This window comes from Vidua macroura, chromosome 6 (assembly GCF_024509145.1).
Source record: "Vidua macroura isolate BioBank_ID:100142 chromosome 6, ASM2450914v1, whole genome shotgun sequence".
In the NCBI taxonomy this organism is placed as follows: Eukaryota; Metazoa; Chordata; class Aves; order Passeriformes; family Viduidae; genus Vidua; species Vidua macroura.
The window spans coordinates 40,940,503-40,959,414 of NC_071576.1; the positions used below are offsets into that span (position 1 = coordinate 40,940,503).

General features: G+C 42.8%; 1 protein-coding gene across 2 annotated transcripts; it reads right to left on the reverse strand.

Moving 5' to 3' along the window:
* Nucleotides 1-361: 361 nt before the first annotated feature.
* Nucleotides 362-15,347, reverse strand: ACCS (1-aminocyclopropane-1-carboxylate synthase homolog (inactive)). 2 transcript variants are annotated; one of them, XM_053981297.1, is made up of 16 exons: nt 14,256-15,347; nt 12,543-13,156; nt 10,942-11,001; nt 8,280-8,350; nt 7,898-7,967; nt 6,736-6,802; nt 6,161-6,258; nt 5,512-5,589; nt 4,437-4,537; nt 3,700-3,789; nt 2,684-2,729; nt 2,414-2,555; nt 2,182-2,298; nt 1,689-1,831; nt 1,153-1,306; nt 362-950 (listed from the first exon to the last, which is right to left on the reverse strand). In XM_053981297.1, exons 1-16 carry the CDS (start codon nt 14,890-14,892, stop codon nt 655-657), a joined length of 2,784 nt encoding a protein of 927 aa, XP_053837272.1. In that variant the 5' UTR covers nt 14,893-15,347; the 3' UTR covers nt 362-654. The 2 variants fall into 2 exon arrangements, with proteins under 2 accessions (XP_053837272.1, XP_053837273.1); XM_053981298.1 differs by lacking the exon at nt 2,182-2,298 and having other exon boundaries at nt 14,256-15,342.
* Between the last annotated feature and the right edge of the window lie 3,565 nt (nt 15,348-18,912).

Sequence of the window (18,912 nt, forward strand, 5' to 3'; positions counted from 1 at the left end):
TTACAATCGTAAAGTCATCAAGACTTCATAGAGACACAGACCCTGAGAGATACTGTCTGATGTGAGGTCAGACTGGAAACCAACTCAAAACAAAATGATTTATAGAACTCAGTCTAGATGACTATGGGCTTAAGAGCCATGAAGATGAATCTATGTACATGTTTATTTACCCTTAGCTAGGGCTAAGTTAGGGCTGACACTAGATTCTATCTCTCAAAACCACCTCTTTGAGACAGCTGGCCCCCAAATAGTTATAGCTGATCATCAATTAAGAAAAGGGAAACTTCACATAACTTAACAATCTAGAGTCTCTTTCTGGAAAGTGTGAAGAAGAATAAAAAAATTACACCACAGGACCTTATAAGAGAGTTGAGAGCATATTCATTAGAAATTAAATATAAAATACAATGATGCCGCAGAACAGAGAGCAGCACGCAAACAAGACACCCCCCCCCTCCCTACCCTCACCCCAATCCAAGGAAACACACCTATATAGTACAAATCAGAGATCTCAAACAGGAGGCAGAGGAGGGGGCCTACAAAGTAATTTTCTTGCTATACAGAAAATATATTATTTGCTGGAAGTCGCGACCGAGTTGTTAGGGGCCCAGGGTCAGTCACTGCTCAGGAATGCCCCTGAAGGCACACTGACCCCTATTGCTTCCCCACCAGTTTGCTGAACACATCATAGATCTCTGGCTTTTCCTGGGCAAATTGCTCAGCTGTGTTTTTCTGTAGCCAGTCAGATGAACGCATCTGTTGCTGCAGGAGGCCAATGAGGTCACCAAGGCTGGAGCTACTGGCACAGATAGGGTCCTGGTGGCGGGATACAAAAATGACTTCATCTGTGCTATCTGCTTTGCCATCCTGGTCTGATTGACAAGGCTGCTCCTCCTCAGCCAGTATCTCCTGCTCACGCTCTTCCAAAACCTTGCGTATCCGTTGCATACCTGCAGTGGTATAAGGAGAAACACTACTGGATTAGTTTAAGCCACAAGTGTCTTCAAATCCATCCGATCCAGAAAAGGATAATGGAGAAAGGGAGAAAAGAACAGAGAAGATGAGAGGATAATAAAGGCTAAGTTTAGGATTAAGAAGAGAAGGGAACAGTGCTGCAGAAATTGTGGTGGGAGGAAAAAGAACATTACTCACCTAACTGCAGCCGGTGGGCCTTGTCAGCAAAGATGATACGGAACCATCCAGGTTCACTGCACTCAAAGGCTTTTCCACAGGACAGGAGGACCTTATTATCCAGAAAACGCTTCCAGAGCAGCAACTCCTCCTCAAATGTGCCTGTCTTAAGGTACTAGGAGAGTCATCAGAAGGGCCAGAGGTTAGTACCATATAGACTACATCACTGAGATCCTCATGAATTTGTGATTCCCATAAGGTCTGCAAAGGCCAAGGGAGACACCTTTTACCTCTGATGTACAGCAGTTGTGATACAAAGGAAGAAATGGGGAGGGAAGTGGCTTGAGAGTAGTAAGATTCCTGCAAGGAGGGAAGTTCACAGACTGATGAAAGGAAAAGAACAGTCTGAAACATCTGGCAGTCCTTCCCTCTCCTCCTCAGACAACAGATTTTTTGAAACAAAATGCTTGTCACAATATTAACCTTTCCTCTAGATGCAGTTGTACTACATGCCTGTCCTCACCCCAGGAAAAGCCTCACTTCCTAAAACTACCAACCTTTCGGAAATCAATCCACACAAAGAAGCCTGCATTGCGGTTGAGAAAAGGAACCCCAAGTGTCTTCAGCTCATCTGTCACATACGTATGGGCAGCTTTTAGGCGGGCATGATTGGCCCTCAGGTACACCTGGTTGATCCAATCTGACCAGAAGAAGAAGATAAAGAAAAGAATCACAAACTGAGGAAGTATTCAGATCTGTTCAAGCTTCCAAGACACTCAGTGTCTGCTTCATACTTCACCTCCTTCTTTTGTTTTCTGTTTCCTCAAATAACACGAAACTGCAGAGTTTCATGTCTGCACAGAAGAGTATCTCGACCTTCCTGAGGAAGTTTCCCTACATTTATGGTTCTTATTCATCGTGGACTGTTAGCATTCCACCCTGCGTAGAGTTTGAAGCCCATTTCCATTTCCCTTGTCCTACAAGCCTGTATTCTTTGTTTCTGCTCATCTGGTTCTAGATAACACTGGCAATTTCTGTATAAATAGCTACCATGCTTCTTCCAAGCTGCTCCTCTAACTCTGCTGATCAGGAGCTCTGCAGAAATGGTCCTTTTCTGCAGAGCTGTCAGCCTTGTGTTGCACGGGCAGCTTCTTCTTGAATAGAAAACTGTCAATTAAGGTGTACAAAGAGGAGACCATTAGGGAACATAAGGGAGGGGAGATTTTCCAGGTACTGAAACATACAGAATGGCAGAAGATTGTACATGGAGCTACTGACTCACCTCTGTCTCTAAGCAGCTGTGCAACCTTGTGCTGAACAGGTCCACAAACCCCATGGAAATAACACAAAGAAGCCACTGCATTAGCAACATCTTGGTTCTCTGTATATAAAGTACCAAAACGAATCCCAGAAACAGCAAAATCCTGCAGAAGATGCAGAGAGACTACTTTATTACACTGAACCACTGGGATCCTATTACTACTAACTTGATCTTTCCAGCATGAGGAACCTGAGGAGCCCAAGGCACAGCACGATAACAACCAGCACTCACCTTGGTTATGCCCCACATCACGTGAGTCCGCTGTGGATCAGGCAATCTGTATGTAGAAGGATGCAGATGAGCAGTTAGTGTCATAGGTGCTGAAGCTTTTGGATCACCAGTGCAGCATTGCAGAAACAGAGAGGCAGCATTACACAATGACAGACAGTGCATCACCGAACAGCAGTCAAGAAGGGAAAATTCAAATGCAACCTAACTTTACAAGCTAGGAACCTATTGGAAGTAGCTTTAGATAGAATTTTTAAATATTTCAAAGACACAGATGCTTACAACTGCTACATTTTAGATGCACATTTCCTGAAGCTCGTACATTTAATGCTAGAAATCAGGCTTCTGCCAATGTATTTTGTCAAGAATCAAAAGCGATGTTCTTTTACATCTAAGCCCAGCAAGACTGAGCTAACACTTAACTGAGTATATTTTATTTCCTTGCAACTGAGAACAAAAAGATAGCTAGCACCACTGCTGAAGACTAGAAATTAAAAAAAAAAAAAAACAACTCAACAACACACCATATTTTTAAAAATATTTAAAAAGTTTTTCATCTCATTAAAACAATACCTAATAAAAGCTGTTATCCAGTCTGTAATACTACTGTGATCTGGGACTACTCTATGGAAAATTAGGAAGTAAACACCAATAGAAAGTATTTACAAACATCAACAGAAACATGGGAAAAACATATTTAGGTAGGAAAAAAATAATCACCTTCAACAAATGAAAAATCTGTTTTCAGTTTTGGGGACTATCATAACCAAATACTGATGCACACATTGAGAAGTATACCACAATAAAAAGCTAACTACCATTTTTTTACTTGCTAGATTAAATGCTGAAAAAATGCATTTACCATTCAGAAATTATATTAAAAAAAAAGTACATAAATCAATGTAAGGTGGATTCAGAATTTACTAGCTCATGACTTAACTTCCAGTCACAAGTTCTCAGCAAGGCATCATGTTGAACTGTCACTGGAAGATGGCCAGGGAAGTAGGAGCTGCTTTTACCTGTCCATGCCTAGGACACTGTGAAACGTGGCTGATTCATCAAAAACTGACAGCATGTAGATCTCATCTACTATCACATGCAATTCATGCCTGCAAAAGGACAAAATTGAGATTACAAAAGAAGGCTGCTTTTGGTTTAACAGAGATAAACTCAGGCCTCCAAATACTTGCTTTATACAAAGAGGGGATGCCAAATTTTGCAGAAATAAAGCAACTTTTCTCAATTTAGATCTGTTTTGTGTACATTGAAATGATTTGACATATATCCACTTAAATGTCACCCACTGTAACCATGTAACAAGACAAAGATCCTATCATTGCCAATGTGAGAAATAATTCCTACATGTACTACCCATCCACTCAGCATCTCATAGAATCTGAATCTCAAAGATTATTATGATCCATGATGAAACTGGGAACCCATATTCATATACTTGTCTTTACAGATACAGAGAAGGAAAAGAACTCAGCTTCCTACCAGGGAAGCTCAGTGCCATAGTGTTTCCTTGGATTACTGAAAAATAAAACTTGCATTCCTTGATGCAAGTTGCTTTGCCACCCCAAATGACTCCCATGCACTCCCCTCTCCTTTCTTAAGTTCACCAATGTGTGTGAAGAACAGACTGTTTACCTGACTTAAAAGATATTCACAGATAAATTCAGGGACAGCAAGTAGTCCACCAGATTCTGGAAGCTGTATCTGACTCAGGATATCTCAGCCTTCCAAAATGACATACCTTTTAGCAAATTCCAGGTAATCCCGTAGCTCTGACAAGGAGTAGATGTCCCCAAGGGGATTTTGGGGATTCAGAAGAATTAAGGCCCTTACAGTGACACCCTGCAGAATACAAACATCATAGTATTAAAAGAGTGCTTATCATTGGGAGAAATTTTCAGTTCCTCTACACAGGATTCCCCTGAAGCTTCCACCATGACTTTTCACCTCAAAGGTTAGATTTGCATGAGAAGACTTTCAGCCACCAATTAAGATCTTTTTTTACAATTAAATCATTTGCAAAGTGAAATGAGCAAAATATTATAGAATTAATCTATGATTTTGAAAAGAGGGAATTGCCACCACCAAGTAATTGGTTGCCATCTGGTCAACCAATTAATGAGAAAGATGGTCTCACATGCTCTCAGTAGGGAAGTACTTTTTCTGAGCTGCATTAGTAATTAAGAAATAATAAATTACTGAAGACTGCCTGTGAAAGTGGCAAGAAAGACAAGAATTTGAGTTAGGTGGTTGCAAAGTGTACTCATTTAGAGCACACTACTTGGCTGGAGATGTCAGAGCTAGTAGCAATTCACAGATGCAGCTAAACATATATGAGATTTAGGACAATGACAAACTTACAGATTAACTCTTCAGAAAAGTGATATTCACTTGCATTTTATCCTCTACAGTTCCCTCCTGCAAAAATTCTCAGCATTCTTAGCGTGTTCATCTGCCCTGCTATGTAGAGCAGTCACTTTTCAGGTAACTCAGCTGGCCTTTTTGAGGGAGAAATCCTGGGTAGTCCCAGATTTTAGTGCACATCCAAGTACATTTTTTTGGTGATATGAATGGATTCCAGTGCTTCACGAATTGTCTTGTTTATCCTTCTGTGCTGTGACCAAAACTGGACAGACACAACACTGAGGGATTCCCCCTAGAAGTGCCCCTGAGCTTGCAAGCCGTCATCTCATATGGTCTACAAGGACAACCAGAAAATGCTAGGTTTTTAAAATGCTTTGATAGTTAGGCCACTTCTGGGATGTGACATCTCCAATATATTGTAAACTTAGCTGGTAATGTGAAACTAAACTGACCTCTGCCCGGGCATCTTGCAAGGCTTTTTCCAGTTTTTCCACTGTAAGCTGAAAAGGCCGAGTACTTGTTCCAGTAATCTGAAAAACATAAAAAAGATTAAAAAGGCAAAGTTGTTTCCATAGAGACTGCCTTGAGTCAATCCACTGAAAAATGTTCCCTGAAAGAAAATAAATCCCCAACAATAATGACCTAGCAACCATCATCTTATCCTTTTATACTACAGAGAGAATAAATAAATCAATAAGTAAAATCAAAGAAAAGTCCATCATAGGCTGGCCAAAACCAGATGTTTCTTGCTATCCTTGAATAACTAAAGCAATGCAATATCTCCATCTGCTCTTCCACCCTGGGACCACCTTCAGTAGCACACGAAGTAACTTTCCTCTCCAAGGTTCAAAATGGTAATTTTTTTTCCTTTCAAGAACTTTTACTGGGAGTAAGATACAAGAAAAGGACAAAATTGGAATCCAGATGCATGGTCTTAAGTGACTTTCTTGTAAACCATGTGCCCATTTTCCCAGCAATAACCTGTGTAAATGTCCGCTGGCTGTAGTGTACCCTTGTTCTGAGAACTGCTTGCAGAGGTTCCCAAAGGTCAGCTTTCCAGTTTAACTACAGAGGTTGTTATTCCCTTCTCTCAGATCTTACCTTACTGTCTAAATAGACATACACCAGCTTGACATTACCATAGAGGAAGACACTCTGGGTAATACCACCATAAAAGGGAGTAGCAATCAGAATAGCTTCTGGAACCAAGAAAACAAAATTAGTTATCAACAGGCCACAGTCTTCTCTCCTAATGTGCTTTAGCTAAATATGAAAGCATTTTTACAGCTGGGTCCCTTGGAAAAACTGCAATTCTACAGCCTCTTTCTTCACTTTATTTTTACATTAATTCTTTAATATTCTGCAAGTGCCCAGGTAACCATGAGTATAGCCCATGTCTAGTCTGGCAAACTAAAACAGGGCACCACAAAAACAGTGAAGGCAGACAGGGCAGGCACCAAGTGTGAGCGCATGACATCTGCAGACCACAGAAATGAAGAATTTCACAGCACAACTTTGCAGGAAACAAGATCTTTGCAGCAGGCCAATGCCAATTCCACTACTTCACTTCTGTCTAACCGTATTTAAACAAAGTAACATTATTTCCCAGTAGAAAAACAAAACAAAACAAAACAAAACAAAACAAAACAAAACAAATGTTCCAACCATCCACTTACCCCCTGGATCACAAAGGACTGTAGCTAATGCAGAAAATAAAGAGCCACAACCATTTAAAACAATCACCTACAGAAGAAAGAGAAATGCTAGTGATAAATCCATACATAGAAAGTCAACACAATAAAGGAATATGACTGAAATAAATTTTCTCCCTTATTCTCCATTATAATTTTCCTGCTGAAATCCCACTTCTACCAGAATAACTTTAATCCTGTTCCTTCACAGACATTTTGTTCCAGTTCCATTTTTCATTTTAATAAGCAATTTAGAAAAATAATAGGCTTAAAGTAGGGAAAAAGTTGGGGAGCAGTTCTGAGATGCTAGTAAATCAAAATACTTTTCAACAGTTAATACATGTTATCTTTTCTTCATGGTAAGAGCAGTTCTGACCTCCTGCCAAATTTGTGCAGAAGTGGAAACTATCGTCTCGCACAGAAGCAGGTTTGACTCCTGCTTCTACAGGACAAATGCTCACAGATACCATGAGTTTCATTCCAAGTATCAGGAACAATCTGGTGCCTCAAAGAGGCAGTGATCAGCAAACTGATCAGTGGTAACCTCAGTTCTCATTAAGTGTGGGGTTCTGTTGAATTACTGCAGCCAGAAAAGCAATGGCTGTACCAGCTCCTGCTGCCTTCAGCACTCAGCAGAGACAGGAGCTCCTGACCTCCACACGCCCCTGCATCCAGGCTGTATCTCTCACAAGTCAGCAAGTCCTGCAGACTCAGGTCCTGATGTCTATCTAGCGACACTGCCACAAATTTTACAGCCTAAAACTAACTCTTGGTTCAATTACAAATCTCTGTCTTGAGGTAGAGGAATAAAATGACGTGGAACTCAAACAGTGGGCACTCTTTGTCAAGGCTGAGGGACACAGGCATAGTAGGTCCCTGAGGGAGATCAAAATGTAAAGCCGCACTGAGAGTACCGGTAGGAGGAGCTAGCACACAGGAGTGAAACATGAGGCAAATATACAGTAGGCCTGAAATGTTCTGGCAAAAGTGAGAATCAAAAGCTACTGAAATGAAGAATCAATCTCATTTACATGATAACAGCTTTCATTCTTATCAAATAATTTGTTTAAACAAACAGATTTTGAAACTTTTTCCCAACAAATGGCAATACATTAGAACAGACACCAATGGTCACTGGGTTACCTACATTCTCTGCTTTGAGAGGTGCAGGGGCCTTGCAGTAATAGGTCAAAAATTGAGCCACTTCTTCCCGTAAACTGAAAAATACACAAAAGCAAATACTGATTCAAATATTCTCCAAGAGGGTGGGCTTCAAAACCATATTCACATCTTATGAAAGTCAGATCAGGGACAGTACAGTCTGGTGAAAATAGCTAGAAAACAGGATAGCTCTGGCCCATGGAACAGACGTGATTTTTACACCCAGCAGAGGTGCCATGGATAATGTCTATAAATAATATAAATAATCTATAAATGGTGCATGCATGGTGTAGCAGAAGAGGTTTGTATTCATCCATTCTGTTTATTAAGCAATAGTTAAAAAGAGAAGCATTACAGAAAAGACTTACAACAGATGTCCTTTCCAGTCAGGATACTGAAGCAGTGAAGGGTCCATCAGATTCATATCAGCCTGTGTCAGCTGGGAAAAATGAGAAGAAACATTAAAAGCCCAGTTACTGATAAGGGAAATATGGAGATAGACAGGATCCTTGTACAGGCACACACCTGCACAGACACTTGTACAACTTCAACAGTTGTAAAACTGGATTGGGAAAGGCACTGACCATCAAAATTAAAGCAGCTTGGAGAAGCAAGGACCAGCAAATTGATCTGTGATACCTTCAGATTGTACGAACTATGGGTTTCTGCTAAGTTATTGCAGCCAAAACTTCACTGCACAGAAATCTATAAAAAGGATGCAGAACAGGCAACGTACCCATACCAATGCCCGTAACCAATGTGTCTGCAAAAGACTTTCTCAGCAAATGAAGCAAACCCAAGAGTGTTTTGCCCAAGCTCTGAGGACAACAGCTTTTGGCTGGAAAAATAAGTCCCAGTTGTGAAAGCTCAGGTCCAGACTGTCAGAAAGAGTTAGAAAGGAATTTGAATCAGAGTCAGATATGCATTTTCCTTAATTAACTTTCAATCTATTAGTTTTTTTAATGAATCACAGCTTTCATTTATGTCTCAGTTCAAAGTTATGGCAGCTTCTTCAGATTTATTTTTCTGATCAGTTTGGTAAGTGTTGAAGTGTAACAGGACCTTTCAAAAGACATGAGAAAATTTAAATTATCTTCCTAATAATTATTACCTAGGGCAGGCACTTTGTTCCTTATAAGAAGTTCTTTCTGATCTCAAAGACAGATTGACCTGAACTGTGGAGATACTTTTTAATACTTATGTTTAGATAAAGTGTGCACACTGCTTTTACCTAAATATTTTCAAAGTTCTAAGTATCAGGGTTTCACATAATCCAGTTCTGTGAAATTGCAAGGGAAAGCACAGCATTGATACAGGCTGAGAGAACATTTTAGATAAACAAAAAGGCAATAAACAAGTATTATATACAATGCCCCTTCCAAATATTTAATGGCAACCAAATCTATGAGTTAATATTAAAAAGAGTAAAGGTGGGGGTGACACAAGTAGGTGATAATGCAAAAGAGGAGGGAAATTCCACATGCAGTGTGAAAGCTTCACACATGGTAACAAAACCATAACATTTTCTATAGGTGTTTTAATAACTAGTGCCAAGCTCTGGAGTTTAAAGACAATGTCCTTATCCCATGCAGAATTACAACCTGATAGTATAGGATAAAAGTTCCTTCATTCAGCTGCAGATGTTCTTGGAGTCTATGTAGCTCCAAGAACTGTGCCTCCTTACATCTCTCTCCTAAACTTATCTAGAGAATGAAACACCAAACATACCAGCAGACTTGGCCAAAAATGACTATGAATTAATAAGAGGAGGACCCCTAGAAATAATAGGGTAAGTATTCTCTAATTTAAGGGTCAGAAGTTGAAAACAGAAACTAGATACATTATTCAGTGGCAGCAGTAAGTATTTTTAATCCCAAATAGCAAAAAAATATTTGCCTACAATCCCAGATGATGCTGCATCAGCCTCAGTGAATCCATACTGTTACTCAAGACTGCAAGGACTGAGAAGCTGGCAACAACATCTTTCTGCTGCTTGTTGCCACAAACATGAACACTATACCTGACTTACTTTCATAGAAGGGCTAATTAAGATGCAGCCGACTATTGTCTCCCTCTGCACTACTTACTGCAGTGGTGTTAGTTTAAAGGGGAAAGGACAGTGAAGGAAGGAAGGCACCACCTACACAGCCTAGAAGACACCTTTCCATGCAGGCAGCAGCTCTGCCTTACCTGTTCTTTTAGCTGGAATGTGGAGTGGTGGGGTAGCATCCCCCGAACCAGTGGAGTAGCAGGCAGAAATAAAACAGGGAACATTTTGAGGATGGGAAGTGGTGGAATGGGAGCAACCATGAACTTCAAATTGCAGAGACTGACTGTCCAACTCTGAGTCACGTTCCCTCCCCGCACACAACCACAGGTAGGAAAAAGTGCTACATGTCCACCTCAAAGGCTGCTTGCCACCTGGGCAGTGATTTTAATGGAAATCTAGAAGCATTCCTCTACAGGATAGTTCTCTTGTTTCCTTTTGACTTTTTCTACTTTTTCAGTTCTGCTATGTGTTCCACTCCTTTGCCTGGTGCAAAGCCAGCAGGTAGCAGCTGATCCACTCTGATTTTGAGAGATTTCACTGCTGCCCCACTTGCACATTTCAGGTGAGTTCAGAATCAGGTGTCCAAGTTGTGTGACTTTATAATAGATGGGTGTAAAGATACTCAAAATTAAATAGAGTTCAAAACTAATTTCAAAACATCTGTATTAAATCATCTGCTGTAAGGAGGGGAAAATAAAATAAATTTTATTTTCATCTACTTTTCTGAAATAAGTACATCCCCAGAGGGAAACCCATCACGAAGATGAAGAGAAAAACACCCATGTTCCTATCCTCCTGCAAAAATAAAATAAATAAATGTACAAGTAGATGTATTCAAAAGTGACTTTCAACAAATTTAAAATCCATAATGAAAAACTTCACCGGAGAATCCTGAGTAACAGTAGTAACTCTAGGAAAGTGCAAGCTTTGAAGAGGGACTGCACAGCAAATTCAGTGTTTTATTTTGGAATAGAACTTACCCGCTTGGACATCAGGTCAAAGCAGAGCTTGTTCTCACTGGTGCCAAAGTTTATTATACCCTAGAAAAAGAAACAGTATTGTTTATAGACACATAAAACATGTGAGTACATCACCTTAGTTATCACTTCACTAAATTGCCTCCAAAAAGCTTACCAAAGAAAAATCAAAACACAGTTCACATAAACTTCACCATATATAACTCAAGACATGCATCTATGTGTGTACATTTCCATATATATCCCAAGCACTTGGCTTCTTAGTCAATAATAATAATAAACTGTCTGTTAATGAACATGTACTAATAGTTTATACTTATTTACAGAACATGTTTAACTTAATCTTGAATTCACTCATTATTATGTGTAACTAAAAAATGAAACCCTAAAGCAACTCTGAAAAAAAAACAAGGTTTACCCTTCAGCAGCAGTTTTAAACAAGGTTTTGGATATGTTTTTTTATCTTAAAAGCATTTGTTTACCATTAATTACTATTCCACTCCACTGATTTGCTCAAAAACCATATAAACATGTAGTCATGATAAATATTTGAATTACTGAATTTTCCCCTCTGGAGAGATGACCCTACAGTTCCAGGTTTGTGATTTGGCCATATATAATATGGCATTAGATTCTGAAGAGTTCAAATCTACTAGTACATTCTCATTATTGGAAGAGCTTGGGTAAATATAATTTTAAAATGTGGAAGAAAATTGAAACAACTATACACTTCTGATGTTATTAAATTACAAGTCTAATTTTAGGTATTTTTTTAAAGAAAACTACCTCCTACAGAGACAACAGTTTGTAGAAGCAGAAGCCTGTACCTCATAATACACCTAGTAACAAAAACTTCCCCTGTGTGTTTCTAGTTTGACAATCTAGTTTTCACCCCTGCACACAGGGCAACTAAAGTCAGGGCTAATAATAAAATATTTTAAAAGTTTCAAGTACTTAGTTCAGTATGTGAATGAAGACTCTAACTAAAAGTAATCCACATATAAATTATTTATATTTACTACACTTGTTACTCAGTAATAATTTGCCATGAACTATTAACACAGACCTTGTGCCACAAGAGGGCTATGATGAGCTACTTAAAACTGAGCAGCTGAGTGTAAACGGGTAGAAAAATTGCTGAGTGTTATTAACAGTAATTAAAAAAAAAGGCTACTACTTAGTAGTTCTACTTCCTGCACCTATCACCTAAAATAATCAGATATAGTCAGATAATCAGAGATGGTCTTCAGTGGGCAATAGAGGTCACAAGGTGAAAGGAGGAAAATGAGCTCTGTTCCTCCAGATTTCTTATCTCTTTCAAGGTCTGCTACTGCTATTACTACGCTGATTAAAAAATCAGTGTGTGCAAACCTGAGATAAATATAGCATTCATCTTTGGTATCTAGATGATCCACAAAGCTAATTTAATTTCTTTTCTATTCTTTCTTTCTTTTAATTTCTTTTCCTCAAATAAGCAGTTTGAATCACCTTGTATTAGTGAGATCAAAAAAACCCCCCACTTTTAGGACATCTGCCAGCAAACCTCTGAGAAACTTTTTTTCCTAACAAGGAAGCCAGGAAAACACTTTGAGGCTCTTACTCACATTGGGGTTCTTGTCTTCATCATACTTGTCAGCATGATAGGCTTTGTACCCTTCCTCAGTGGAGCCCTGAAAAACGTTGGCAAAGTTGCCACGAGCAGAGAGGTAGGGGCTTCTCTGGAAGCCGCTGGGGTTACAGAAGCTGTGCATGTCAACCCTCCTCTTGGCAAGCGGCCGAACCCTCATCTCTTGCACGTTGCTCCCTCTTCCTCCCATTCCCTCAATTTCGGACAGTGCCTGGCTGAAGTCCAAACCCTGAGGCATGGCAACAGAGGAGGAGGAGCCACTATGGCTCTGCTTTAGGATGCTGAGCATTTGAGCAAAGACATTGAACATGCGAAACTCGTGTTCCCTCTCCAGTTCAAACCGGCGCTGCTCCAGTTGCATCCGACGCTCCTCCACGTCCAAATCTCGCTGAAATCGGCGTTCTTCCATCTGCAAAAAGCGCTCTTCCATGGCTCGCTGAGATGTCAGAGTCTTCAGCAGGAGATCGTCGAGTGGGTCCCTTATGCGCTGGCCTTTCCGCTTTTTTCTCAGCCGATGCAAAGACGAGAAGCCAGGCCGGGGAACAACGTTCTGGATCCGTGATGAGTTTGCCATGTTTGGCTCACTGAAACCTGTGAATACACAAAAGCAAAGAAGAAAAAGTGCAGCAGCAAAGTGGCTTGGGCATGCCTTTCTTCCTTCTCCTGCCTGTCATAAGGACACCCTTTTATCTACCATAGAGTTTATAGAAAAAACAAAGCAAAAGCTGTCAGGTACATCCTGAGGTTTGCAAACAGTTTTTTAAGTTTGTTTTCAACATCACACATTGGGCATACCATGATGCTGCCAGCCCCAGCCCCTTACATGGTCTCTGTATTAACCTGAATGGTCATCAGTTCCCTCCACTAGGCTAACTATGCAATCACCACAGCCAAGAGGAGATACCATTTCTTCCTGACCTCAGACATTAACCTCCCATTTGTTATCATCTCTCCTTCTTCAGCAATTCATGGTCTTCCATCAGCCTGTCCTAGACTGGCTTGAAATCCCCAGGATTCCCAGACTGTACTCTTCCTGGTAGCTAAGCAATGCCAACTGCATTTTCAGTGCAGGAATCTCACTCATCTCCTGTAAACAAATACACGGTTTCTGCCAGTGACTTTCAAAAACATCTTCTTTGCAAGTCCCAGCGAATGGCTTAGAAAGTCAGGCAATGATTACTCCCAAGTATTCTTCACTGTTGAGTGGCTAAAATATTAGATCTGGAACATATTTTAAAACAATGCAAGTACATTTTACCTGCAGGTTTACAGTACAATCATGGCAGAAGAGGGTGTCATGATACAATTCAACATGAGGACAGCAGACAGCTCAGGTTATGTTCAAGTGATAACAAATAAGCATGCAAATGCGTTTTTTACTGTCAGCATTATATGCAGAAAACTAACTAGCCCAGCTTATGGAACTCCTTGGATTTCATACACACTGTTTCACCTAGCTCAGTAATTCTAGATTATATATACCTGCAGTGAGATACCTGCATTTGGGAATGGTCAAAACACCATAAATTCAGATATCAGCCTTCTACTTTAAAGCTTTCTGGCATGTGGAAAAACAAGGATCCAAATGTCACTTAGAAAACCAGGTGTCTATCTCTGCACCAGAAATAATCTTCTCTTTCTGGGAAAATGGGCAGAAACCTTATACTGGAATGTAAAAGGCTATCCCTACCTGAAGGTGAAACACTGGTTTCAATGGGAATCTCCACCCTGGAGATGGGAGAGTCGTTTTGGGCCCTCTCCAAGAAGGCTCTCTCCATCTCCTGATCTTCAGGGGAGCCCTGCTGGTAAGACATGGCTTGTGGGGGCTCTGGGGTCAAGCTGTGGTCATCAGAATTCACCTCCTCACATTTGATTTCCATTAGCTCAGGGTGCTGGGAGTGTCCAAAGGGCAGGGCGGAGGAGGTGAACTGGTGGTGGTAGCTCTCCACCATGCCGCCCTGCAGCACCTGCTGAGCCATCATGCTGCCGCTCAGGGAGCCATAGGCCAGGGCCGGCCGGCTGGTCAGCACCCGGTCCATCACCTCGTAGAACTTCCACGTCCGCCCGCCCCGCGGGGCCTTGCTGTTGTCCTTGATCCGCCGGTACTCCAGCTTCATCTTCTTGATCTTCTCCCGGCACTGGTCTCCCGTCCGGTGGATGCCCTTCTCCCGCAGCACCTCGGCGATGCGGTTGAAGACGTGCTGGTTGCGCAAGCAGCTCTCCAGCTCTATCTGCACCGACTCGTCGGCCCAGAGCTGCAGCAGCTCCACCACCTCGGGGTCCGACCAGTTGCTGCCGCGCTCGTACTTCTTCCCACGAAAATCCATCGCTCCCGGGGCCCCGCCCGCCGCTCGCCCCGGGCTGCGCACCTGCCCCTGCCCCGCCGGGAGGGGCTTTCGCACCTCGGCCCTCGAGGGCGCCCGGGCGGCCCGGCCTCCCCCGGCCCCTACCGGGCTGCAGGGCCTCGGGCACGGCTCGGCACGGCTCGGCTCGGCACGGCACGGCTTAGCCCATCCGTTGGAGCCAGGCGGAGCGAGCTAGCGGGGAGCCGGGCCGGCATGTTCACATCCGGGGTGACGCACATGCGTGCAGCCTTATTCCGGGATAACTTTATCCCGTGCCAGCCGCTTGTCGCGCTCCTGGGGCCGGGCCGGGCTCCGAGCGGCGCCGTGGGGTCCCTCCCACCCTGCCTCTTTTCCTCCCTCTCTGCCTCCTGCCGTCCGTCCCTCCACACGGCCCGGCCCGGGAGGAGGTACCACCGACCGTGCCGTTCCGCATCACCCCGTGCCGGGCCGTGCCGAGCCGCGGCCGCGCCTCCCCTCACGGCGCTCGGCACCGCGGCCCCGCCCCGCTCCGCCCGGCGCTGCCAGGCACGGCCCGGCACGGCTTCGCCCGCATCACCCCCGGCTCCGGCCCCGGCGCGGCGGAGACCTCGGGAGCGGTGCCGCCGAATGCCGCCGGTAGAGCGGCCGGCCCCGCTCCCACCGTGCCCCCGGGCCCGGGGCACTGGCGGCGCTTTTGCCGGAGGCGGGCCTGGCCTGGAGAGAGCTGCGGGGGTGCGGCGGCAGCCCCTGACAGCGGCTATCCCCGCTGCCCCCGTGTCCCTCGGGTACACGCACGGGGACGGGGCACTGCCCGCCGCTCCTGGGCACTCCTGGACACAGCGGAGGACCTGTGCCTCCAGCCTGGCCCTCCCGAGCGACCAGGCATTACACCAGGTTGTTCCGTTGTTTACCCGCCACCGTCAGTGAGCTGCGTGGTTCAAATCCTTCCTAGTAAGCACTCCGTCCTCTGCCACATCTCTAGCTGGGCTGAAGGACTGTAGAGAGCGAATGCAAGATTTCTTCCTTTTCCTCCACACCACACCAGCTTGAATTCCCTGCAGGGATCTGTAATTGTGGAACTCGACTTCACAGAGCTATCCTGCCGCATCAGCCATGAAGGTGGCCTCAAGCCACGCTGCAGGACAGAGCTAGCAGCACCGTGCCACATCAGTGCGGAAATTTCAGTCCAGACCCCAGTCTGGCAGGATAAGGACTGAGCCCTAAGGCACCAAGTACAAGCATAAACCAGTAATTAATGAGCAAACCAGAATGACACATAGTGTGTCCATATCCTGTATCACCTGTGGCCAACATACAGGTAGTGAAGCACAACAAAGTTTGTAATTTTCCTCTTAGACCAAAAGATCCACTCCATTGCAGCACTAGGCTTTTTTATCCAACTGTTATTACCTTCACTCAGGATTTTAATAAATCATTTGCAGCCTCTATGAATCCATTTCTCAGTCTGTGAAATGGAAACAGAAAACTTGATTTTTACTAAATTTCATTAAATACTTTGAATACTCTCTTGGGGGCGGGGGCAATAAAAAGAAAAAAAGCAAAAATACTTAGCAAAAAAAAAAAAAAACAAAACAAAAAGCAAAACAAAACAAAACAAAAACACCAAAAAACAAACAAACCCAAAACCCAAAACAAAACCCAAAACAAAACAAAACCCCAAAAACCCCCACTTAGCTTTAAAAATCACACTACCTTTCTTAATAAATTATGACCAGAGAGAGTAGTTTGGATTTTTTTAGTGGTCTGCTGAACTACAGTTTGTATTTCCACATGTCTATAAGACGTGCTTTTACTTTCCTGGCTTTTTTTCATGGGAATGGCACTCTATGTTCTACAAGTACATACTTAATTACTCAAGGACTTTTACATATATTGTATACTGGAGTACACAAAGACCAGGGCAACCATGAATAGTCATTGACGACAGAAGTTTAGTAGTAAATATAAATAGATTAAAGGCAGCATGAAACAGTCTTTTTAAAAAGCTTTTCAAAGAAGCCTGAAAGCTTGGCTAGAGCCTGTTATACCTGAGGGCCATAACTTAGCCAGACAGCAGCAGAATATTCTCAAAAGGAACTTGTCATATGTCCTGGCATCAGGAAAAGCCACAGTTTCAAAATGCAAACATTAAAAGGAATGGAACCTAGATTCACAATATAAAAAAATATAATAAATCTTGAACTATTTTTCATAGTTCAGTTGTTTTCACTGATAAAATAATAAATTATTTTGTTAGTACACAGGATTTTAATAATAATAATAATAATAATAATAATAATAATAATAATAATAATAATAATAATAATGCCTTAAAACCATAAATGCTTTCATGCTGCAAAGAGGATGGCTCATACCAAGCAGCATTTGGGTTAGCATCTTCACTGTCACGCTGCTTCCCTCTCCCAAAGAATGCCCTTCGCATCCCCTCCCAGAGGAGAGGCCGTTTGGCGCTCCCACTGCGGACACTCCCTGAGCCAGGGCTGCGCACAGCAGGACCTCTCTGACCTTTTGGCTCCATCCATCTTGGCGGCGCAGAGAGGCCGCGCTGGGCTGGAGCTCTCCCTTCCAGGCAGGCGTGGCCGGCGCGGTGACGGGAGGAAGGTCCCTGCAGAGGGTGCTCCAGCCCCAGCTACCTTCCTCTCTGCCTGGCAGTGGGTTTGCTTGGAAACCTACGGGTGTCAAGGAATGTGTGGGAGACCCTGGCAGGGTGGGAATGTGTTAGCAAGAGATTTAACAGGAGGGCCAGTTGCCCAGCAGGCCCGTTTTCCAAAGTTCAGTACATGGTACATGGCTTTCCATGGTTGGGTGTAAAGGGAAGTTTCTGCTGCAGTCAAGTAAAACACAAGAGTGTGTGGCATGGGAAAGGGGCTGGGTTGGCTCTTACAATGCCCTAGATCAGAGGAAGGTTACTTCCCCAGGATGTGTAGTGGCTGCTGGCAGCACTTAAGTAAAGCCCAGAAGCACTGTGACCAAAACCACAACCACCTGATGCCACATACTGCCTTGGAACCAGACAAGTTGAGCAGACTGAGGTCTATTTCCTAAGAGGAGACTCTAATAAAAATTCATTACCATAATTGCAGTTTACAAATTAAAGTCCAAATTGACCATCGAGACAAAAAACTTCATGCATCTTCCTAGTTTGGTAGATAGTTTAAATAAATAAATATAATATTTTGCCATCTTATCAAACAAATGGGACCAAGTTAAAACTCTCTTAATTCTGCTAGTTCCTCTGGATCTGAGCTACTGCTCTGTCCAGAGATGGTGCAGAAGAGCACCCCCAGGTACTCTCTGTTCTGCACCAGATTGCCAAGAGGAACTAAACAGCTGAAGCCAAAGCAGTCTTTATTTTTACATTCTTTAAAAACTCACCATTGTAAAGAAATGGAAAACACCCTTTCTGCTTCACAGACTTCCTAGTTGCAAAGCTTATTAGTAATATTTATTATCCACTCAATTTCCTGCAAAACCCCTCAGGCCAGCCTCTGAAAACCACAAAATGCTGACTGAAACAAAGCACCTCAACCAAAACTAAGGCAGGATCACATACGTACCAGGATCCTCCTTCCAAACTGCTTACTAATTCTTCTATTTCTGTATGTTTATTTGGAGATGAGTTTATTATATCTCACTGGCTTTCAGAACCAGCAAGACCAAACAGCCATTACAGATGCCTTCTCTTAGGCTTCTCATTGCATTGGCAGGCACATGAAGGGGTGGGGAGTGTAAAATTGGCTTTGCTAAATTAAGGTATCACTTTAATAAGCAGCTGCAGCACATGGGCATGGGAGAAAAGAAGCAAAAGTTTCTGGGGGAGTCATATCCCAACACATGCCCACAGGGTTATTTAAGGTACTTCACAGTAAAGCCCACAGAGGGCAGTAGGACAGTCTTCAAAAATACTTTGTAAAGTGGAGCTGGACAAAGAAAACTGCAGAAGAAAAGAAGAGTTTCACTGTTCAGCTCCTAGACTTTATGAGACTGATTCTTTTTTTCCTA